A 25,680-nucleotide genomic window follows, 5' to 3' on the forward strand; every position below is an offset into this window, starting at 1 on the left:
ACATGATGGTCTTTGTGTGGCGTGAGGAAGGTCAAGTGTTTTGCATTTTCTTTCCATCATCATGACAATCAAGACAGTTCCGCCTCTAAATAGTGCTTGAAATACCACTAAACATCTTTATTTAAGGTGGGTGAATGAAGAAAAAACATTTAACATATGCAGTGCAATGATCAGGGTTCATTTCTAAGAATTTTTAACTTGGTATTTAAAGTTTCTTTGTACATGATACAAAACCATCTGGCAGTTTTTAGCCAATGTTCATAAATTAATATACAGGTTCACTCCTTTTTCTGATCTTTGTGTCACTTGAGTGCATTACTTATGTGTGTTCATTTTATTTTAGCTCACTGGGAGAGTCTAAATAGCTAAATTAAGTTTGTCATGTCCAAAACACAGGGTGTTTGAGTGTAATTTATGCACCGAGTTTACAAGGTAACAAGGCACACCCTGCTGCAGCATGTTGCCTGTTTCAAATGAAAGATTTAAAAACCCGGTTTTGACCTGAAGCTGTGTTTAATAAAACATAAAGTAAATCTAAAAGATGTCTCTGTATTGGTCTACAACTTTTTTTTCTGCTAATAATGGCAAGAAAACTAGGCAGCACCGTATGTTATGCTTCAGTGAAATCCCTGTTTGCCATGGGATAGGGTAGCTGCCCTGCTGTCTGCTGTCAATTTAACAAGAGATGAATAAGCAGGTATGCAATTAAATAGATCTTTTTACACTGTCATGTAAAATAAATTCCTGTCAGTCATGATGACAGACAGTTAATCAATAAGAGAAACGGCAGAAAATCATGCTGGCTGTAGTCCTGAACAAATGACCATTTGAGAATAGCACCTCTGAAAGACAAGACAGCTTTAGCTGGTTTTTTAGGACAAACCATCAGCTCTGGCCACACCTGGGTCTCCTTACATACCATTTATCACGCCTCCCAGAGCCATCAGCGTTGGGCGCCAGAGAGGAATGGGGTCTCTGCTCCTGCAGTAAGCTGAGTAACCCTGCAGGTTATCAAGCAGGCTGATTTGTTGGAAAATATCTCATATCAAAACGAGCTTCAGTATGTCAGGGATGTTTATCAGAAGGAACATTGGACCATTTTCTATATACTGGACCTTAAAAACGCTCAAGGACATATTCAGGAATTTATGACATACCATTAAGCCGTTCAGCTCACCATTCTGACTTAGCACATCTTTCTACCAAACACACACCTCCTCCCTTGTTGCATTAATAGAGATAAACCCCTTAAAGGCACCTTTACCCCACAGTTTAAGCTGGAATCCCAAAGGTCCATCTGTACGTCATCAGTCACGGCTTGGTCAGTCCAACTTTTTGATTCCATCTGGAAGTTGTTTAACCTTCAACTGAACTCAAGAAAATGGTTGAGATTGATGATTTGTGTTCATTGTGCTTCTAAAAAAATGTATAATGTTTTAAATGTTTTCCCTCTTCATTTAGCTACGACCGAAGATTTTAATTTACATGATCAAGATTTACTTAAAAACAAAGTGTTTTATAGACAACTTAATTGATATCTGAAGGCAATTACTTACCTTGGATTTTGCTGAGACTTACAAGATTAAAAGGGGACTCATGCAACAAAAGAACCTTCTGAGAGTTTTATGTACACAAATGTGAAATGCATGACATCCCTTACACCTCATAATAAAAACAGCAACATTGAAAGTTTTAAACGTAGAAGAACACCAGGCAATATTTATGTCTGCATCGATCTATGTGTGACCATGAGTTTTTGGGATCTTTAAATTGTTTGATATTCATAACTCAATTGCTCAATCTGTGGCTTTACAATCTTTACTCTCAAACCAATAACCAGGCTGATTCATTATGGCTTGAAGACAGAAACTGAGAAAATGTGACGCTTGCATCTCACAGCTGGATTAACCAGTAAGAAAGAAGAAATTGTGGAAGGGGAAAAAGAAACAGGAGAAAACAGAAAAGGCACTGACGAAAAGTGAAGTCGGATGTGAATATATGAAAAAGGCAGCAGCAGATGGAAGCAAGAACAAATAAAAGACCTCGCTAGCAATACCCTCACAAAATGTATTCCGACTGTCGGCCAGGCCGCCCTGATGGATACTTAAGCATTGATGTGAATTTACATGTCAGACAAAAACCCGTCTCCCTATCCCAACCAATAACCCGACCCACTCTTAACCTGCTTTCACTGATAAGCACAATGAGAACTTGCTGGCATATTAAGCTCCAACAAAGCCAGTAGGAAGGGTTTCTTCAACCTGAAAAAGGACGCCTTGTTTATGAGGTGGAATATCGTTTCAGCAGTTGATTAATGACAAGGAAGCTATCGTCAGCTGCCGCTGTGCTGCAGGGGCGTGCCAGGCCCAAATTGGATGAGTGCAAGGGGAAAGGAAAAGCGTTCAGCTGCCAGACAGAGAGGGACTATCAGAGTGAGATATTTTTTTGCTTTGGCACCGTTTGCTTTACAAGTTTCTACACCTCTGTCCTCCCAGTTGTGGAGATTAAAATCTCTTCAAATCTATACACTCAAATAAAGAGAGCAGACAACATTCCTTCATAATCCCGAGCTCTAAAAAAACAATATATCCTGATTAATTAATGCCCACACACATTTTGGATGTAAAAGGATGATTCGGGATGTAATGAACAAGGATGTTTGCTCAAAAGCCATCAAACACAACTGTTTCTTTCCTGTGTTGCTTTGAGACAGAACAAGGCTTAGTCTCCTTTAGAAGTCAGTGTTGGATAAATCCACAATGAAACATCTGCCTGGGAGATTAGATGTTTTGTTTTCTCCCTAAAATTTTGTCTTAATTATTATTTGCATCAATAGCAGTAGATGAGAAGAAAGAAAAAAAATCCTTAAACGCGTATAAAGTTATAAAAGTGTAATGTTTACAAAAAATTAAATCACAAAGATGTTGGCAGATATGACATTTGAGGATGAAGTTGTGATGCTACATCTTTGAATTTCATTTGAATCCCATCGATATCTGATACCAACATCTGTGTTGAGTGATATAATTGTATTCAGACGACATTAAATACAAGTAAGTTATCCTTGCACTCAAATCATTTTAGGATAGTTTGATTTAGACCATCTTGTGAGGTGGGACACGTTTTGTAAAAACATTTTTTTAAATAGCATCGCCAGACTCAGTCCTGCTTTCACCTAATTTAAACTGATTACATAGCTTTATGAAATAATGTAAAATTTAGATTTTTTTTCAGTTAAAAGTTTAAATAAACTAATTTGAAGAAATTCAGAGATCAGAGAATGATATGCATTTTTTTACACACAGCCAGAAAAAAAACAAATGAATAAATAAGAAAATGAACATTTGTAGTCCACTTCCCTCAACCTTGGCACCAGAATCTGAATAGCAAAGAAGAAAACCACTACAGATTTTCACAGCAAAACAACTTAGGGAGTGATATAAACATTTTTCAAAGTTCATATGGAGTAATAAAAGTCCAAAAGTGAGATACTAAACCCTGCAGCTGCCTGGGAGCAGAGGTGGGGTATGGCCCTGCCTTGCTTTGTGGATTAGCCCCCAAGTTTGCTGGCGTATCCCAAACTATGAGGCTAAGGGTATTGAGCTTTCCTTATTAGTCTCTTCTGGGTTGTCTGGACAGGCTCTCCCAAGTCTACCAGTAACAAAACCAGTTTGTAAGTTTTCTCTTGAAAAAGTGTGGAGATGTGATTTAAAAAAATGTCATCTTCACTGGGAGATAAGAGTGTTGAGTTGGTTTGCCTTATTCAAGCAGGCCAACTCAACATTTCCTTCCTAAATTTAAAATTAATCATCGCTTTCCCTTCAACCTGACTAGTTTTTAAAAAAATATACAATGTTTAGTCGATCACAAAACAACTAAAAAGGAATCAAGGAAGACTTTTTTGCACTTTTTTCAAAATTATATTACATTTGATTTGACAACTTGGGCCCAAATAAAAATTTCCACTGATTACATAACAAAATAATCCCATTTGATGTAGATATTTTGTTGTCAAGGTGTCAATGATTATACCAACAATCAGAGTTCTGAATGGGAAGTAAAAGTTTTTCTGTACTTGCCTATGCAGCCCGTTCGTATGTGGAGCCGTCCTCTGACAATGGTGTAAACTGTCATCGCGGTGGATGTTGAACGCAGATGCTGATCTGCGTCAGGCAGTAAAGTGTCCTCTTCCACATACTCTGTGGTCAGGATCTCCAACTCGTGCAGAGCCTGGACGGCGGGCTTTCCCTGACGCAGCAAATACTGGGGAGGGAAAAAGTACAAATGAACAGGAATCAAAGTTGTATGTAGTATGTGAAAGAAAGAGAAAGAAAATTTAAAAAGACAGAAACAAAGAAAGAACTAACCAACAAACAAACCAACCAATGAAAGAAAGAAAATCTTCTCAATATGGATGATGGAACTAGATTGATGAAGCAAGGGTGAAACAGCAACACATTCTGGTGCAACCGGCCCTTTAAGAGCCTTCATGATCTTGATTTGGCCCAAAATGAAAATGAGTTTGACACACCTGATGTACATGGTCTCAGAAATATGCACAGAAACTAAAACTAGTGTTTCAGGATGCTTAAGAGGTTAAGCTCAAAATCATTTTGTTTGATTTAACATACCGGTAAGTAAAATCTTGTGACTTCACTCTCACAACCATGTGATGATTAAGAAAAAGAAATTCAACCCTCTTGTCATTTATTTTAGTTCATTAAAACTGGATTGCACAAAATGTATAAATGTGTCTCTCATAACTATGTCGGTATGAAATCCAACCTTCAGTCATTTACCTTGAGCTCTATTGCGGTAGAACCAATGAGGAGCAATGACTCACTGTCCCAAACATCGATGTGCATGGTATGGAGGGCCAGGTGGCGGAGGAACCAGCGCTTTTCTCTTGGCCTCAAGAAATCGTCATCAACTCTGAACTGAATCTGCAGGCCTGGAGAACCTTGACAAGAAGACAAAACACTTCATAAAAGATTATTTGAAGACCCAGAAAAACATGTGTTCTTTTCTAATTATCAACATACAGTATGTTTGTAGGACACACTACCAAATACTAATCAAAATTGCACAGTATTGCTGGGTTTACTGAACCTTTTTGGCTAAAGTGTTGACATGGATGTGTGAGCCTGGAAGTCTCCCTCACTAACTATTTGATGCATGATCATAAATATTTATATTACCCCTTTTCTCCCACAAGGGTGACATTAAATTTGAGAAAAGAAAAATTAAGAGGCAACTCAGCTGTCAACATTATGGATGCCACTGAGCTGGTAATATAGCTGTCAACTGAGAGTCACCAGGTTTGATAACTGAGAACAGAAGCCTGAGAGCAAAAAGCCATTCCACAATGTCAGCCATGCTGACATTGTACGACACTTCAAGACGACAAAAGCAGCTTACAATTTCAGAAAAACCTCAACAGCGACTTTTTAAACTGTTTGATTAAGCCGTATCTTCATCTAAGAAATCTAAACTGAATGTTTCAAAGGCGAGTAGATATTCATCACTCAGAAATGAAAGTTTCCTTTCTGTCTCACAAAGTGTTAAACATCAAGACTGAGAATCACACATTCAGAAAGCTAAAGAACAGTTCACTTCCAATGTCTTCAGAGTAAAATCCTGGATGCAAACTGTGAGGAGCAGGGGAAAAAAAACAACATGCAATAATGGACAACAAGCTCAGCTGGTACAGGATGCATATCGCCTCAACCCCAAACTAACCTGTGTGTTAGTATTATGCACGACTGTATCAAAGGTTTGAGCGAGAGGCTAGGAGGTAACTGGACGATCAGGATTCTTGCCCAGAGCCTCCCTCCAGCCCTGTATCAAAGCCTTGACATTGCCTTTACTCCCTGGGGATAAAAATAGAGTGGAGCCACCGGCTGCATAGAAGTGATGTAGTGAGGAGCTTTGGTAAGAAGCCTCCACAAACTCAAAAGAATATTTTTCATTCTTTGTTTATTTTCCCTCTTACTATTATGTTTGTATTCCTCACAATTACATATTCAGGAAAGATCTCCATAGGGGCTTTGCTTGGTTATCTCAGAACAGTAGATTTCCACTAACCTAATCTAACAATGAAAGCTTAAAAATGTCTCATACGACTCGGTTGAGTGTCTTGTGATTTCCGTAAATTAAGATTTCTTTCTGCTGCTGTCCACAAAATTCATTGCAGCAGCTTTTTGTTCTCAACAATTATGATTCGAGGTGCACAGACAAACATCTGGTGACTGGTGTGGGATGATTTTTGGTGAATGCAACAAACTTGAGAAATACTAATTTACATTTAAAAGAGCACTCCTCTTCTGTGTTGAAGTTGTTACGGGGGGGACAAAGTTAGTTTTATTTAGTATCAATGAGATACTTATATATGAATTAGTGGACCACCGTTGGAAAGATCTGCTCCAGGGAATTCACAATCCTGCTCATCGCCGACAGTTTGCTAATATAAACTTTAAATCATCTCGTCTTTGCTTAATATTAGCAAAATCCTGCTTAAGAGCAACTTCCCTCCCTAACACAGGATGGGAATTGCAACTCTATTTATGATGATAATGAGACTTAAAGTGATCTTAATAAAGACAGAGCTTTCATGCTTGAAACTTGTATTGTGCAAGATTATGTGAAACAAAATATAAGTGTCAGTGTAGCAAAGGTGCCTATTGGGAAATAAAGTCTAATATGAGATGAGATGCAGGTTCTCTTTCCTGGGTGATACATAATCAAAATTCCAACCATTTTCATTTTCTTTTTTTTTCCAGGCATGTAAAAAAATAAAAATAAAACAAATAAATTGATAGAATTTACTCTCCTTTACAAGTTTCTCGATACTTACTTTCTTGTATTTACCTACAACCCATGTATTCAAGAATGTTCTACTTCTCAACCACAAAATTACAAAAAGAAAAGGAAGTGTTTCTCTCCAGAGCCCTCAGAAAGCTCTCTGCAAGGTCCCTGCTGCATGTGTTTCTGCAGAGCGATGTCTCCCTTGTTACAGAGCACATTTAGTGGGTTACGGTTCAGCTGTGAGCCTTGAAATGTCTTCACTCCTACAGAGGGGAGTAATAATAACAACCCATGAGGAAGAGGGACAGAAGGGCTTCCTCTACAGAGTTTGCCACACTGAAACCAATTTCTCAGTATTAAAGTGCAAGAAAGAATGGTTCAGTAAGTCTTCAAGGAAATAGTTATTATTTTTAATCTAGACACACCACAAAATAAAACTAGAAAATGTAAATTGATAACATTTTCTGGAGTTGAAGCTAAAATGGTACAGTCTCCATATCCTTTTAGATAGTATAATTTGTCAGAGAATAGAATATCAATATTATGTCCGTGGTGAACATGACTGTGCAACATTATTCACATGAAGCATTGGGTTTTTAGCTACAATAACAAAAGTTATAGTTATGTTCTGTCCCCTAATAACAGACTAATAAGACTTGATTTAGGTCATTTTAGACAGTAAATGTTGAATTAAGAGGTTAAACTCAAAATAATTTTGTTTGATTTAACATACCGGTAAGTAAAATCTTGTGACTTCACTCTCACAACCATGTGATGATCAAGAAAAAGAAGTTCAATGATCAAAACGTTGGGTTTAGATGCAGCTAAATACAGCTGGTAATAACCCAACAGTGCACAAGAGCACTCCTCCAATCCACATTTTCCTCACCAAACCACCTGGCACCTCTCTCTCTCCACTTGGAGTAATAATTCTCCCAGCATGCTCTTGGTTTGTGTGCTGTAAACGAGTAGTAATAAGATCGCAGAGGGAGAGCGTGAGAGTGAGACAGGATGAGTCTCTGCTCAGAAACAGGAAGAGCTGACAGATCTGGCCCAAGGGGTTGCATGTGTGCAGCAAGGTCTGCCGACAAGGAGCGGCACCCAGCAGACGTCCCCCTAACCTGGATGGCCTGTTTGGTGTTTGCACAGCACGCTTGCCTGGGTTGAAAATACTGCTGGGGATCAACAAGCCTAACAAGATGGTGAAGGCTCCAGGCTAAGAAAATAGTGTGGATGCAGAGTGTGTATTTAGAGTTCTTGAGACTGATGCAAGCTCCAGCATAAAGCAAGACCAGGCTAAACCTAGAAACATACAGAGGCAAGGAGAAGTATACACAGCTTTAACAAGAGGTACTTTTTTAGAGTGTTATTGCTTTGGACTGGTATGCTTTAGGATTTCATTTGTAAAAATATGAAAATATTTGAAAATTACACTCAAAATGGCTTGGATAAAAGTTAAAACCTAGAAAAAAATTATTTTGAACTCTTTATTAGAGTAACTTTTGATTTATTTTCTTTTGTTTTAGCAAATTAATTTAGCATGTCACTAAAAGGATTCTGTAACTTCTGAACCAGAAAACACAAAACTAATAGTTTTTCACATTCAAACCACAACTTTTGATGTATTTTATTAAGATTTTATGCAATAGCAGACACAAAGCAGTAGCTATGATTTAAAAAGTGTAGAAATGACTATTTTAATACATTTCCAAGCCTTCCTAAAGTGTGTAAGATGGATTTTGGTCTGGATTTTAACTGGGTAATTCTTAAACATCAACATTCTCAGATTTAAATGTTTATGCTCTAGTTACAATTGTCACTATGTAGAATTATTCTACACAACATATGAGCGTCATTTTATGAAATAAGTAACAAAAAAATATTTTTTTACACTATTCGTAAGTTTTGATATTAATATGCGACTTCTACAGAAGGCTTTGATATCAGATGGATCTTAATTTATATAATAATCAATTCAGAGATGAGACTCAATCAAACAAAACGAGACAAGAATGCCGGAATAGTTTGAGGTAAATAAAGAAAATCCTTTAGATTTTATTAGGTGTCAAATATTTCAAAACTGGACAAGACTGGCTTCAATTTGAGAACAAACAGACCGGCCTTTTAATACCACACAAGAGATCTTGTCTCTTACAGCTATGTTTGCCATTAACTTAAGGTCAGGAAAATAGAAATTAATTCCAAACAAGTTATTGAATGAAACACAACATGCTTCAGTCTCCCAAAAAACAATTAGGCAGAGATTAAATTTTTTAATATATCAATAACCCTGATGAATTATTCAGTGTGAAGAATAAGAAGCAGGTTTGCTTTAAACAGCATCCAAAAAGTTCTAAGGCAATTCATAGAAGAATCACACAGGAGCCTTGATGCTGTAATTCCTGCAGAAGGAGCTAAAGTATTGAGTTAGTGGAGTGAATGCCAAACAACAAATCAAGCTTTCAATTCTTGCAACCAAATAACCATTTTGAATAATTGTTGTGACAAAGAAAAAATAGAAAGAACGCTAAAACTAAAAACTGGTCTGACTCACCCAATTGTACTTCCAACTAAAGATTTATCACATTTCCACTTTTACAAAGGTGAGGCAGATTTAAGCTTACATAGAAATCAGAACCATAAAAGCAACCATATGCGGCATTTACAACATTTTAGATGGTATCAGTTATTACTGATGTCAAAGTTACCCTTTGACCAAACAAATCTTGTTTTTCCAACAAGAAGGACAAAACAAACTTGTCTCTTACAGCTATGTTTGCCATCACCAAAGGTCAGGAAAATAGAAATTAATTGCCAAACAATTGTTGCTAATTGTTTGGTTTCAATTAGCAACAAATTTTTCTTTCTAATGAATATTTACACACATCTCACAGTTTTACAAATCCTAAGAAATAGGAAATACTGTTGTGGATTTTCATTTACCCTGTGACACAAATCTGATTGTGTTTTATATTTTCGACACATGTACCCACAAGGCCAGCTGGTTACATTTAATGCCTCTTTCGTTGGTACATTGTCTGTGGCTCAAGCTGGCTTTGTTTCAATCTGAATTCCCCACAAGGGTACAAAAAAGAAAGAAGCAAAAAGCCCCAAACACGCCTTCAAGATCAGACAAAATCAGCTATGTGGGACAAGCTAAGGAATCCTTTTATTTCTACCTCTGAAATAAAACCCTTTATACATCAGTCTATCTGGGGACAGTTTATAATATGTTACTGAAACAAAATGTCATTTCCAGATGTTGCATTTTTTTTATTTAACATTGTGTCCTGTGATCCAAATGAATCCAAAGTAATAAGAATGCAGACTAGGAGAAGTTAAAAAGCATCAATCGTTTTAATTGTCAGCTTGATAACCATGAAGCCTAAATGGTCAATGTTTTTATTACCTACCAACAAGACTTATTTTATTTTGGCCAGGCAAACACCCTAATGGGATTGTTAGTCCTCAAAGTGGCTGCAAACATTTTAACCCACTTAGACTTTAAACAGCTCTGAGGGAGCATAGTAAAAACTGAGGGAAGCAAAAGCGATAAGCTGCAAAATAGTCGCCATTTAAGTGTCTCATATTATCAAACCAAATTTTATATCACATAAAGTTAACCAAAATAAAAACAAAATTATTTTTAAATTATTTCATTTAGAAAGACAAAAAACTGTCTAAACCAACCCGGCCAGTAGGAGTTGCCACCTAAAGCTAAATACTGGCTGTGCCATCTTTAGCAGCAGCACGGGCCATCAAACTTTTATCATAAGTGCCAATGAGTGTTTCACATCGCTGTGGAGTAATTCTGGCCCTCTGCTCTTTGCAGAATATTTAAAATTCAGCCACACTGCAGGGTTTGAGGATGAACAACCTCTTTATGGTCATTTTATAGCATCTCAATTGGATTTAAATTAAGACTTCGATTAGACCACACCAAAATGATGATGTTTGTTGGGGTTTTTTGCAGCTATTCAGGGGTTTAGATTTGCCAGTGTGCTTTGACTTACTGCCTAACTCTGTCGTGCTTTAAGCTCACAATCACAACAGTGTTCAATTGTCAGCATGATGCTGGTTTTATGAGACGCAGTGCTGCATTCACACCAGATGTAATGATATTGTCAGATTTTTGTCAGTCTATATTTTCACAACAGTTTGGGGAGACTTACTGGTAAATGTACGACAGGCCTTTGAAATTCAAAAGTAAACTTGGCATTCATCCAGCCTTTGCTCATTCGGTTTATTGTTGTTCAATTATGAACAATAACATTAACTAGACCTGCAATACTTTTATATCCATTGTGGTATGAGTGAGTCAATGTCAATTTTGATTGGTTATCAACTAATTTGTTTCTCATTCTTTCTTAAATTTCCTAAAGTCGGAGCATCTTGTTTTGCCTTTTGGGATCTTTCATGTTGTCTGGTTCTTTTAAGTACTTTCTTGTTTCAACAAGTTTGGAAGTATTGGGAAATTAAATTCAGGTTTCCAAATAAATGTGGCTCATCATAGTTCATTCATGTCGTGACAAAGGGAGTGAATACTTTTTTACAAAGGGGTTACATTGGTTGGGATAGATTTTTTCTCAAAATAAATAAAATCGTCTTTTCAAAGCTGATTTTTGTTTCAACTTCGACTGATAGTATCAAATCACAGGACATGATTTGAGGATTCATCCTATGCTCCAGAATGTAAGAGCTATTTTAAAGACAAGAGCTGATATCTCAACTCTAATCTCTAATCTGAATCCATGAAGGAGTCAGAAACATGTCAACAACTTGCTGCCTTGTTTGAAATCCCTGCTTTCTCCAAGTTGAACCACCTCAATTCTAGGAAACATTTTGAAGTTTGAAAACTTCTGTCATGTTCTCTCTTTTTTCAACTTTTGAGTTTGACGTGATTTCAACTTAAAAAGTTTTTAAACATAGAACTAAAAGAAGAAAAGTTTGAGCCGGTTTTCCTCTGATTCTCTTCTCATCTCACTCTAAATATTTCTCTTTCACATATAGAAACACATGAAAGAAATGCATTCAGTCTTTGGACGCTGACTTCCACAGGTGTTCACAAACCGTGGTGCATGCAATGTAGTATACCTACAACACAGAATTGTCTAGTTTATAAATATAAGTCTTTATCCATAAGCCTAACTTTAAATCGGAACCTTTCACATAAATTTCAACATGAATAAATGAGATAAATTAGTGAGAAAATGAATTATGTTATTTATTGTGTTACTTTCTTAAAGATAATTAAAACATACACGGTTTTATATAATATAATATGCTGAATAATGACTGATATTGTGTTCAGTAGATGACTTGTCAAATAAGGAGTCATTTCAGCAGCAGTCTGTGTTTGCTGTCAGCAAATGACTGAATGAAAGGTTTTATGCTTGTAAAAAAAAAAAAAAAAAAACTTGATCTCAGTAAAAAGGTCCTGGAAACAACAGCAGATGACATTGCATCAAACGATACAAAATCAAAAACTCAATATTAGAGGCCTCAAAGAAGAATCTCAATCATATTGCCAATGTGTAAATTTGCCAGATCATAACCAGTGAAGTACAGCAGCTTCATTTGGGACATTTATATACACTACAACAAAAAGTGATTTAGGGATCAAGTATATAAATGATTTAGGGATAATGCTTAAAGTTTTTAATTACCAATTTGTTTTTTTATTTTCTTTTTCTGAAAACTTTACATGACTAAAAGTTGTTTTAGATGTCCGATTCAATTCTGACAGCTTTCCAAACAATATCCAGAGGGGACAGTATCTCTGAACACAAAGCTCTGGACTCCAGATGGACTGGGTTTACGCAGAAATCCCTCTGGCAGCGAGTCAGGAAAAATCAATAAACTTAGACTAAAGAGTGGAAGATTTTCTATAATGTGTTTTTGTGAATTCTTCTTTTCTCAGTTGCTTGTGTGGTTTACTCAAAGGCATCAGCTCTATAAAGAGCATTGCAATATTTTTATTTTATTCTGCCATTTTACAGACTCTTATATGCATTAGTCTATTAGACTTAGGCTCAGGCATTTTTTAAATAAAAAGTTAATTTTGCAGCCAATAAAATAAAGCAGCTAAGAACAAAGACATCAGAAATCGACATCTGAGAAAACAAAAAACTAATTAGCATCTTGTTAAATCATAACCTTTGAGGTTTTTTCCTAAGATAAGGAAGAAAAGGTTCAGCAGTCGAGGATTTGTCTGCAGATGATCAGCTGAATATAAATAGACAGGGAAATATTGACAGAGCTGGACTGGAGAGTGTCTTGGGAATGGAGACATCGGTAGGTGTATGAGTTTGAGGGTAATGTGGAAAGGGGTGGGGGAGGATCATTTGTGTGCTCAATATAACGCTCTGTCAGAAGCTGTAATATCTCCTCCATTTCATTAGCTACTACATGAATAGACTCAGACTTCACTCAGCTGACTGAAGGAGAAGTGTTGGAGCATTGCATAACCTCGAAGCACCATTGAACATCGTTACAGTTCGAGGATATTGTTGCACAATGGTAACAAGGAAAGAGGAGATGGTAATCTTTTAGTCATTGTCGGGGATTACAAAAGGGTTTGACCTATTATGAGCAGGGACAGGGAGCTTTTTGATGGTAAGGTAAAAAAGACAGTACTTACATCATGGAAAGCACTATTACAAAAACACAAAGATATTTTGACAAAAACTATTGAATCAAAAACACCAATCTTGACCTGAAAGACCTCCATAAAAATACATGTAAACAACAAATCACAGTTTCAGAATTTCATCCTCACCAGCATTAACAGATCCGTCTTTGTTGATAGTGGCTAAGACACAAGGAAGTGCCTCATTAGCTTTGGGTCGAACCTTATCGCTGGTCAACAGCTTAAGTTGCTGTGAGGTGACAGGTGGAAAGCGATAAAACTGGAAGGTAACATAGACATTGCGAGGCCAGTCGCCTTCAACTCCTGCTCCTGGTATTCTGTAAAAAGAACACAAATATGTAAAATACTTTAAAATATGTAAAAATAGATTGTAATCAGATGTGATGGATTCCTGAGATAGAAAAAAAAGTAATTATTTTTTGACAAAAACTATGTAAAAAAGAAAAAAAAAGCATATATTACTCAGAGTAAACAGTATTTCAGAAAATGATTTATAAAAGAGAGTTCTGATGAAAAAACACTAAATAAAATGGCTTTAAAATCTTATTATAGGGATATTTTGTGCAACGGAAAAGAGGAAATAGTGTTCAGAAGCCTGTGCACAACTGTACCTCCATTCAAGTTCATACAAATGAAATCCTTCTTTTGTTTTGAAAGAATCACATTTAGGAAAAAGAGGCCTTTGAGACTAAGAAAATCCCAGCAGTTTGTATTGCTTTTCACACAAACGCCTCCCTCTGAGTGCAATTTCACACACTGTTGCAAATTTTCAATGCAACACTTCAATATTAAGTTTCACCTGAAAAGACTCCCGGTGAGCTTGCAAAAAGCAACTTTAAGCAGTGAATTCTTGAAAAAGACAAATACACTCAGGAAAAAAAAAAGCTCAGCTGCTTCAGCTGATGAATAGAAACAGATTTGAGCTTTAATAATTATTTTTAAAAGAAAAAAGTAAAGCAGGGAGCAGCACCGAAAATAAACAGGCGGTTAGAACATCACAGTTTAAAGTGGAAGTTAATCCAAAGACAGCCTGTTAAAAATTGGACGCCATGGTCCATTGTAAAAGCAGATTCAGAGTGGAGATGCATCCTGTTGAACGATGCGATTCGTAATCATAAAACCTGAGACAGGAAGAAAATAACAACGCTTGGCAGCAGAGTGAGTCCTAGCTTGTCTCAGTGATACTGCTGCACAGTAACAACTAATGCCTGCCATACCTGTTTGTCATAATTATGAGGTAGCTAACCCACCCTTGCCCCACTCAACAGAGAAGCACAGAGATCTGCAATTAACTGTAAGCTTGAGTGTGTGGGTTGAGGTAGCACTCCAGAATGCTTTGAAAAAGAAGTTGAAGAATTCAATCAGCTTTCTTACCAGTGCGTCATTAAATCTGAGATAGAAATCCATACTGTGTTTTGTTGCACCATCTTCAGCTTTTTATGTGAGAATATTGTAAGTTACCCACAGGCTTTAAACATTTGCTGTTATACTTTAACAATACCAGAATTGAAATTTCTCACCTTGCCTGCAGTGAGGATGTGATTAAATTGCGAGCCTTTATGGAATCCAAGCCCGACTGCACTCACATCAACAAAGAAATAGTATTTTCTTTTTTAACTATGCAATAGGTTTATACCAAATAACACATCTATGAAATGTATTGTACCAAGCTTCAACATTTTTTGCATTAGTCATACTTTTTACAGGCATTTTGCTTTGGTCCTAGTGTAAAACTAAAGCTAGGAAGTTAAACTTTATCATGAGTTTTAATTTGCACAAAAGCAACAAATTGTAATAGTCTCAGCAATACAGCGGATGGCTAAGCATTTGCAGAACTCCAACATTTCACATTGTAAAAGGCTACAAAAGAACACAACCATATAAAACTACTCACATTTTTACCATGTGAAACATGTGAAAGTTTGAGGTTGAAATTTAAAGAAAAGGTGAAAGAAATTGAATACTTTCAAACTGTAGTCATCATTAACATTGTAGTTACAAATCAATATGCAATTATGAATACATGCCATAATCAAAATTATTAAGAGAAAGCAAAAAAAAAAAAAAAAAGAGTTCATAATCTCTAAAAATGCCTCATTAGTCTTTGGGATCTTTGTGTGCCATTCCTCTCCAAACTTCCATAATAGTGCATAGCAACATGTCATTAAAGAATGCACCACAAGCACTTTGGACAGAGTGATCAATCATGCAAGCTGAGACATTTTATCGACCTAAACATGCAGTTTCAGACTCAAAAGAGTCTGCAGAAACATAAAGCACTTGACATATAAAACTCAGCCCTCAATCTGAATATTTAACTTGGGAATATGAGGCTGGTGTAATGTCAATGATCCACGTGTTAGTGTGTCAGTCAGAGGTTCTGATTGTAATTGTTCCAAGCAGAAACGGCATAAATCCAAAGATCCACAAATAACTAATGCAAATAGTTTCATGTATCAAGCCTCTAATCGGAGAAAAGGTGCACAGTTTTGAGGTTGGTACGAGGAGTCAAAGCAGTGCGCTGATGAGACAGTGACAACCAAGACAAATGAAAAGGACTGCTGATGGAACTACACAAAGAGTGAAGGCTTTTGTTGACATCTCTCAGCAGCCCCCTGTCACTGTCAGCCCTGTCAGATGGGACGACTACTCCATAGGTTTCTCTGATGGGACAATGACAGAGGTGCTCTTCTGCCTGAGTTGACAGGAAATATGGCGCCTCTGTAATACAGAGCATACATTCCATGTACGGGTATGTAATTGACAGGCAGGACTGTGGAGGACTTATGTGAATTGAAGTCTCTCTGTAGAAGACAAAATAAATATATAAAGAAATATTAAGGTGTTTAGGCAAGATGTGAGGGATTATCCTTATCTTTCAAACAAATGTCCAGCTACAATATCAATTCCTCAATGCAGATAAAAGCCCAATAGCTTAAAGGATGGAAACAAATGTGTGCTCTAATTGTTTGGGTTTTGAAAAACTCAACGTCAGAACAAAACAAATGGAATATTGTATTTCTGTTTATGGAACAAATCTGTGGAACAATCCGTCTGAAGAAACCAAAGAGAGAAGATCAATTTTTACTTTTAAGAAAATAATAAAATATAAGATGTGATCAATGTATGAAGAAGTATATTGACTCAGTAGAGTGTTACATCATTACAAAAATAATGTACCTACTTTCTTGTTATTTTTATTTACATTGCCTGTTTTGTGTTTAAAGAGGTATTTTTATGGATGCTTATGGTATAGAAAATAGATTTTTGAGAGAAGAGAAAAACTATATAAATATCAGATTTTTTCCATATATGACCTGCTTCTGTGTGGCCAGGGCACATTCAACCGACCTGTAAGCCATCGATACTCCACAAAGGTCACTATTCTGCACCCGGATATGCAGAAGCAGGAAGACAAACAACAACCAGGGCAGATAATGACCAGGATTAAGTTGTTAATATGCTGACAACAATAAAGTCTGCATCCATGTTTAGCATCTTCATAACTCAAAGCAAGATGCTCCTCTGGGTTCTGATTGGTTGACCAGGAGTGGTGCATTTCTTCAGATATTAATAATAACACAGGGCAGAGGTGGAGAAGCTCAATCTTTTCACAGTTTATCTGTCATGACATAATACTTTTAACAAATATGTAAAAACCATATCTTTGGTAATCTTTTACGCCCTGACTTTAAAAGTGAATTTCATCTGTCGTTTCTTATTTGACTTCATAATTTGTGTGTGTGTGTGTGGGGGGGGGGGGGGCGGAGGATGTTGGTTAGTTACATAAAACTCTAAATTATTGTCAAGTTTGTTGCTTTTCTAATGTGACAAAATTGACTTTTTTTTTTTTTTTTACCTATCTCAATCCGTGTGCTGAATACGGAGAGAATAATGTGTGCGTATTGTACAGTTCAGGAGGACACAGGATGCTGGTAAGAGTCAGCATCATCAGTGCTGCTGTATGTGACACAGCACTGCAAACCTCACCTGGTAAATGCCAGAAACTCAAACACCAGCAGGTTTCCCTGTAAAAGGTCAGCCTCCTCCCGCTGAGGATCGAAGGGCATAGGTTCAGTTGGGTCCAGGACTTCTGCCACCTGCCCGCTGCAGTCAAGGATTTCAGGAAAGCCGGCAGAGAAAAGGTGTGCCAGAGAGCTCCTGGAGCTGACTGAGCAGGAGCTGGAGAAAAATCATCAAAGGAAAATGTCAGATCTGTTGGAGCATGGCACACAGACATCTTCAAATGTGTTCTTGACGCTTGACAAACAACAGGAGGTAATGTGTTGATTCCCTGCTGCACAGGCCTCATTAAGGTGATTTACTTCAAATGAGACAGGAAAAATGACGAGAGCTGGGTAAAATACAACACCTGTTTATCAATTCAGACCTTTCACCGTTTTATCCCGCATCCTTTCTAATACAAGATGTTTATCGTTTGAGCGATAACGTCAGCTTTGTCACTTCATCCCGTTTAACCAAACTTGAGTTGCAATATCCGTCTGCACTAAACATAAATGTGATGAAACGATGATTAGACAGCATACGGATGTCAGCAATATCCATCAAACAGCAGCTCTAGGATAATAGTTATAGGGGAAGGAAACACAGGGGGACCGGGTGGGTGCCAAAACGCTCCCTCAGGATTTTCAAGCATAATTGCCAGTTATCACTAATCATAGTGGCCACCTGTTTCAGCAAAACTATGGTAACATTCATAACTTATACTTTTAACACCGACTTGGAATGCCATGGCTGTGATAAATCCAGCACACAGATGGCTGGCTAAAGTGCAGGCATAAGAAATGAGCAATAATGTCATAGCACTAACACGGTCGGAGTCCATTTGGTAAATAGTTGAGACAGTAATTAAAAATGTCAAAAGACAGAAGCCTTGATCAAACTAATCAGGATGACAGCAGTGACAAGGGGAATCAATTGTGTTTTTCTCCACAGCTGCATCAATTTCATGCATTATGTCACTTTCCCATTTTTTAAAACTTCTCTCTTAATTTAGTCACTCTGGATTAATATTCAGGCTGTCATCTTTATTTCAAAAAGGGGCTCTATCTGATATGTGGAGCAACTTGGATTAAACTTCTTTTGACTTTATTGTTCCTCTCCAAAAAGTGGGTCATTTCAGCCTGTAAACAGTCAAAAAGATGTTCTGGCTCTGAGTGAATAGGCAACAATGTTTCAGCTCGCTGAACTGAACAACATGGTGTCTGGATCCAAAATGCTGGGATTGGGAAATTGTTTCAGTGCCAGCTTCTTATTTACAGATGCTGCTCACCAATGCAAGGCTTTGTTTCTCTGTGTCTAGGCTCATTATTTGTAAAGTGTACTTTCTCTTTCAGGAAACTAACTCAACAAGCATAGAAAAACAATTGTTGTAAGTATTCACATATGAGGGGGGAAAGTACATAAAATAGGGGGGTAAATTCAGAAATATATTTTTTAAAAACTAATATGTTTCTATATGAAGCTGAAACTACAAGATTCACATGGATGAACTCCAGAAACTGTAGCAAAGATTAAAACCAGGAGGAAAAAGAGATGTATTATAACCCAAGAATAACAAATATTTATTAGGAGGCAAAAAAGGCATTAGCTATAATTAGGCCAACAATATCAAGAGAAGAATACTTTTGTTTAGTTTTGGACCAGCAGTTGGCCTTGGATTGCAGAGGACAATGTTTAATTTCCACTGAGTTTGAGAGATGACGACGAACGTGATCCTCCATAATTGAGTACTCGCTAAAAAGGTTATTTAAGATTTCTATTTTCTATGGCCTGAAGGGTGGAGGCTCTCCACATTATTTTACAGCACTGACCACATTTATTGCCATCTGTAATAAATTTGTGGGAGGAGTTATTCAATAATCTGTTATTGCAGCAGGATTGATTTGACAGAAACTTATTAAAATAGACTTTTAAGAAGTTGATGTCAAATCAAACCTATTTATTTATTCATGTATCAATTCATTTATTTATCTATCAATCAACAATTGAAAGTTATACTTAACTTTCAGTTGAAATAAAAATTATCCAGTGGGGGAAAATATCCAATTTTAAGAATTTGTTTTTCAACAAATTCACAGTTCACACACAGATATTGATGATCCTGCTGTCACCTGTCAGTAGGCATGAGATGAATCTTCCCACATTAATCCTTTACTACACATCAGACCAGCTTGGAGAATTTGAGGGCTAAATGCTTGGCCTTGTGCCTGATTCAAATGGCAGAATTTTTAAATTGCTGGCAAACTTTCAAGACCTTATCGATTCCACACATGGTGATAAAAAGTCTTGGGTACAACAGGTTTGGTTGGACATTGTGTGGTGTCAAGCCACACGGCAGGAGCAACACACCACACACAAACTTATTTCCCTCACCAATAGTCAGATGTCAGACGGGAAAACTCAAAAATCTCTTGAGACCGAACATGAGCTCAGAGTAAACAAACATGGATGGCTGGGAAGAAATAGATGTGTCCTTTAAAAACGGAAAACTCTCAAAACCAAAACCAAGTAACAGAAGATCCAGGTTATGTGAAAATGACAGAACATTGCTTTTGTCTTTGGTCATTTGGCATTTATCATGCATAGAGTTTAGTGTCATTCCATGATGCTGATTTGGAATATTTAACTATTCCTTAATGAATTTTAATCAGTTGATGACACCGTCAGCCAAACTGGCCTGGTGAATTTAAGTGGCATTAAATCCCACTACAATCGGGGACACACAACATGAACACCTCACCTCGGCACATTCACTCCCAGAGTAATGACAGGAGCATGGATAGGGGTGAAGGGCAGCTCTTGAAGATGATCCCCTTCTTCGTCCGTGGAGGTTATTTTGCCGCCTTCCCGCTGAAGGTCCATCTCTAGGTGGGTGATGTTGCTGACAGCCAAGCAGGCCTACAAAAAGACACAAGGATCTATAAATAATGCAATAAATAGGATTAATGCAGCAGAACTGCCGCAGCATGGCAGAAAATCAGGAACCAGCTCTGTTTATCCGCACTGATAAGTCAGACTATTCCCCATTAATTAAGTTCACTTTCACACTCATCACTTAGAATGGCATAAAGCAAATTCTATTATCTAATTACAAGCCAATCACACAACAGTGTAGGCAAAGTCACATGAGTCATAAAGAAATGACTCAGTGCAGTACAATCACAAAAAAAGATAAATAAAAACCAGGACAACTTTGCTAAACACAGCTGACAACTGGATTCATTGAAAGTAAAATTGGGCTATGAAGGCCTGGATTAAAAGAACGAGGCAATAAGTAAAGAGCTTGTAGTGGATTTGTCAAAACTGATTCTGGAAATTCCCTGATGCTCTGACTGCCTGAGCTTACAGTGGAAATACGAATCTTTTAACCACAGCAGCCACGTGTCACAGAAGGCGGTAAGGGGCTTACTCTGGTCTGGGTTTACTTGGTCCTCATCAATGTTTGCTCTGATTCTAATTATCATCTAGAATAAACAAATGAAGATGCAGCAATAAGGTTTTCCTAGTTTTCTATAAAGTTTGATTTTGACTGACCCTGATGTTCTTATTCCAAGGACATGTGATGTACTTCTACTTACTTGGATGTAGTAATTTTAAATTCAGCAGGTTAGAATATGAATAAATTAAAACTTGATCAAAATCTGAATTTCAAATAAATAAAAAAAACATAATTTTACATTCTATTAGTTTATCTGTTTACTGATTTTTTTATAAATTAATGAAAAGGAAAACATAAAATTCAGTCGATCAAGCATAATTGTTTGATTCCAATGTTAGGCTGATTTCTGTGTGCCTCTAATTGTATTTAATTACGTTTTTGTCTTTGAAAGGAAACAAATAAATTCAACAATAAAAAATGTGGTCTGACATTTTATCTCTTCTGAAAAAGAAGCTTAGAGGAAACCACAGGATGTCAGAAGTAAAGGAAGCAGTTTCATCATATTTGCTGCATCCTAAAAGTTATTGGTCAGATTCCAATTTTACTTGCAGCACATCACTTTGAACTATACAGCTGAGATTCGTGTGTCTTCATATGAATGTTCGCATGTTTCTTCTACATTGCCAAAATTCCAGTTTAGTGAGTCTGGATTTGCGTCAAATATTTTTCAGGAACTCAAAGACGTTTCACTAAAATATTACAAACCAAGGTGGAGAAGTATTCATAGCCTTAGAACGTTCTCACATTTCTTCCAATTAATAAGTCAAACTCGTATATGTTTTTTAAAATTGTATGTGATAGTAAAAGCAAAGGGTTGAATTGTTGAGTGGAAATAAACTAATACTTTGTTTTCACATTTTTGTAATTAGATACATTGTAGTTAGCTGAAAAAAATTAAATAAAAAAATGTGATATGGATCAATGAGACTAAAACTTTGCTTCTAATCGACATATAAAACAATTAGCTATAGGTAGCATTATGCCTTGTGCATCTTTTCCTTCAACAGAGAAACTGGTTATTGTTACTGTGAAGGTTGGTGAAGATCAATACACTGGAAACAAAAGACCAGTAGAAGTGGAAACACCTCTAATGGTCACCGAGCACAACAAACCTACAACCAGAGCTATGATGGAAGAGTTTAGATGAAAGATGTTAGAATGGCCCAGTTAAAGTTCAGATGTGACAAGATTTGGAAATTGATCATTACAATCAGAGTGAGCTCCAATAACAATAGTCTAACATTCCAGTATAGATTTAGTGCAGATGAGTAGTGTACATGCCACGTTTTTGTTTGTAAAAAAAACCCCAAAAAAAACAACAAAAAACTTGAATTATTTCCCTTTCACTTTATCACTATGAAGAATTTGAACTGATCTATCACAAAAATACAATGAAGCTTTTCCAAAGTACTGTATGTTTCAGAGCATAATTTTACAACAGCAGAGGAAGGACTATATGTTTTTTTGTATACGCCTTCTATTTTAGTGGAGGGTGCATAGGAAGAATTCATATTTGTCTCCACAATTTTCTAATTCCACTGCAAAATGTCAGCTCCACTAATCGCCTCTTGCTCAGTTTCACAGAGACATCTTAATGGGGCTTTAACATACAGCAGGTGCCCTGGCAAAAACACCCATCACATAAATTAGACAGACTATTTAAATGGATTATTCCATATGAAGAACATCGTTTTTTTCTTTATATTCATGATTACAAATGCTGTAAAAAGTCCATTCTATATTATGCTCATTTCACTCAAGCCTTTGACCTCCAACCTACTTGTTTCTGGGGACAATAGAAACACAAATTATTAATGGGAGTCTACACAACAGCTTCTGAGGTAACATGTAGGACTTAAAATGATTAAGGTTTATGTTTCTTTTTTGTAATAATTGTCTGCATAATAAGTGGCAGTATATTTTGTGCTCCACTTAAGGAAGTCACACTAAGCTTTTACTGGGAATATTTTCCCTTCTGAACACTATTTTTTGATTAAATATTCTTAAATGTAATTTATGCAAGCAATGTATAAATTACCGCTGCCTTTGTATAGCGGTGTCAGAATTGTGCGTTCACTTTAGTTTTGAATTGACTTTATATACAATTCATAGCAGCTAAGATATTAAAAACATTTAATGATTTCTTGCATTGTTGCCATTGTGTTGGTACAGGAAAACAACAGCTTCAGTTCTCAATATGACTTAATAGTATTGAACATTTATGGATTGCTATCCTAAATACATCTCATATGTGTGTGCTTCTGTCGCAAATTAAGAAATGATAAATCATTAATAATGTATGTAGATACATAGCCTGTATAGATTTTTAGCTCAACGTGAGAGGGGAGCTCACAGACAAGAAATAATGTTTGTTTTTTAGTGCAAACATTAATCCTTCTTCCACTGCCATAGGTAAACAGCTGGAATTTGGGCCATATCAAGAATGATCTATAGAGAGATAATGAAGACAAATAGTAGCTTTATCAACCATTAGCTTTTGGGTTACCTCTAATGTAGAAACCAAAATTCTCACTGGAAACACAAAATCAGCTTGTCATAAACAAGTAAAATTAAACAAGATATGTTTTTTGGCCAACTATAGTGCCTCACAGTGAAAAAGGCATTGGGTGCATCAACTTCTGTTCATTCATCCATTTCTTTTAATTAGCATTTTATAATAGCATGAGTGGGGTATAACTGTAGCAGTCCAAGGAAATTTACCAAAAGCAAAATATTATCTTAGCAATTCATCTAATAGATACAAAACGTCTTGCAATGAGAAATGTTGTTTTTCCTCCTTTCTATTCACTTTAGACAGCAAAGGCGGTGTTGTGTTGCAGTACAACTTGAAATGGGTTTTCTAACTAGACAGCAGCTCTTTTATTATGTTTCTCCCATCCATTATGCTTGAAATCCATACAGCTTAGGCTATGAATCATATTGCCTGAATAATCCAGGAACTGCGAATGAGTCTTGCTGAAGATAAGAGAATAATCAGGAACACAATATTGCAAAAAAAGAAATACAATTGAATTTGGCTCACAAAGACCAAGTCGTGCTGTGAGGAGGACTGCCAGAAGACCTTATCTAGCTTAAATTTCTAGTCCAACTTTTATCTGCCAAGATGAAAGTGTGACTATTTTGGATAATGTCTGGGGTTTTTGTTGTCTTTTTTTTTTGTTACAGATAGTATTTTTTAACATTAGTTAAGACACTACAGCTGGATCGATAGCAGAATACGTTTTGTAAAAATGTTGAGTTTGACAGTTTTTACCAGCAGGTTTATTCCCCTGCCTTTGTTTAGTCCCAAACTGTCTGTTTTAGTCCTTTATCTATGCACACATTTGTCCTCCTTTACAAGACAAACAACTGATCCAGTTGGATATAAGGATCAGCATCTATTTGCTTCACTCATGTCAACACTTTATGCCTTCAGCTCCATGCAGCTTTGCAGCCTTAATATGAGGGATGTCGGTGTTTCTGAAACCTCATCAGGGAATGAATCTGGAAGATTTTCTACATTTTCAATCAGATGATGCTGGCTTTCTTCGAACAGTGGTTTTCTTCTTGCTGCTCTTCCATAAAGGCTTGTATTGTGAAAGAAGCTATTAATAATTATCCCGAAACCATGTTTTCCACTTATTCAAAATGAATAGAGGATCTGTGAAAAGATCCAGAGCTGCCTTTGTCTGCTTAATTTAATGCTTCTATAATTAATACTCCCTTTGCCAAGCCTTGTATTTATAGATATGCAGTTGGGCTACATATAGAATAATAGACTGATCATCCACAGCTCAAGATGCTTAGCTTCCTAGTTTACACTAGTCCACTAATAGTACCCTTTATATAGAGGTCAAGTGAATGTCATCATCCAGGATGAAATATCCAAGTTCCAAGAATACATCAGGAAGATCCCAAGGGATGAAGAGCTTGGTGAATGTTGCAGACAATAAAAACTGGAAGAGAAGAAGCTGAAAGAACCATCCTGGGAAGACGAACTGCTGATTAGGAAGTACCACCTCTCGATAGCTGAAGTGACTGATATGACCAAATCCTACCAATGGGTAGAGACTGAAAGGCAGCAGAGATCTACAACACCAGCCAAGATATCAAATGCAGGCTGTGCAAAGAAGCCCCAGAAAAATGTAAACATCTCACAGAAGGTTGTAGGTTGAAGTCTGTAAGATACTAGCATGGAAGGAAAGCATGAAACACTATAACCAAGTGGCTGATGCCAGGTACAGAAACATTTGTGTGGAATATGAACTGGAGATCCCAAGGTCAAAGTGGAAACCATCTCCCAAGGTGGTGGAGAATGACCGAGCTAAGACCCTTGAGGACTTTCAGATACAAACGGACAAAATGGCAATGGGCCAACCAGGTGATCACTGATACGCGGCAGCGGACAGTCGTGATTCATGTGGTCATTCAAGTGATGGAAACATTAGAAAAAAGGAGAAACTGGAGAAACAGCCAAGGCTTGGGGACAAGCTGTCAAGTGGAGGCAACAGAGGTGGCCGTGGTCATCGGAGCTCCAACAAATACCTGGAGAAACATCTGTCATTGCAGTCCTGAAGAGCACAATCCTAGGACCAGGTAACATAAGGACCCACGCCTGAGATGAGGTCTCTCTGTCTCTATATACCCAGGTGAGAGAGCAGTTGTTTTTTTGTTTTCATTCAAAAATGCACACTTTTGGAAAATGATAAATGGTGGACTTTTTGTATATGTGAAAAAAAAAGTGAAAAGTTAAAGAGATGTATAT

The 25,680-nt window shown here is 36.8% G+C and overlaps 1 protein-coding gene across 2 annotated transcripts in view; it reads right to left on the bottom strand.

The window, feature by feature from the left end:
- The window catches only part of nphp4 (nephronophthisis 4), a 146,510-nt gene that overhangs the window by 34,045 nt on the left and 86,785 nt on the right, over nucleotides 1–25,680 (bottom strand). For both annotated transcript variants that reach the window (XM_055048663.1, XM_055048664.1), the window contains 5 exons: nucleotides 20,217–20,374; nucleotides 17,444–17,635; nucleotides 13,583–13,770; nucleotides 4,800–4,960; nucleotides 4,080–4,263 (listed from right to left, as the gene is read on the bottom strand). In XM_055048663.1, the coding sequence (XP_054904638.1) occupies nucleotides 4,080–4,263; nucleotides 4,800–4,960; nucleotides 13,583–13,770; nucleotides 17,444–17,635; nucleotides 20,217–20,374 (883 nt within the window). The remainder of the gene's footprint in view (nucleotides 1–4,079; nucleotides 4,264–4,799; nucleotides 4,961–13,582; nucleotides 13,771–17,443; nucleotides 17,636–20,216; nucleotides 20,375–25,680) is intronic.

The sequence above is a fragment of the Poeciliopsis prolifica genome, unplaced genomic scaffold (assembly GCF_027474105.1).
Source record: "Poeciliopsis prolifica strain line A6 unplaced genomic scaffold, Auburn_PproV2 SCAFFOLD027, whole genome shotgun sequence".
In the NCBI taxonomy this organism is placed as follows: Eukaryota; Metazoa; Chordata; class Actinopteri; order Cyprinodontiformes; family Poeciliidae; genus Poeciliopsis; species Poeciliopsis prolifica.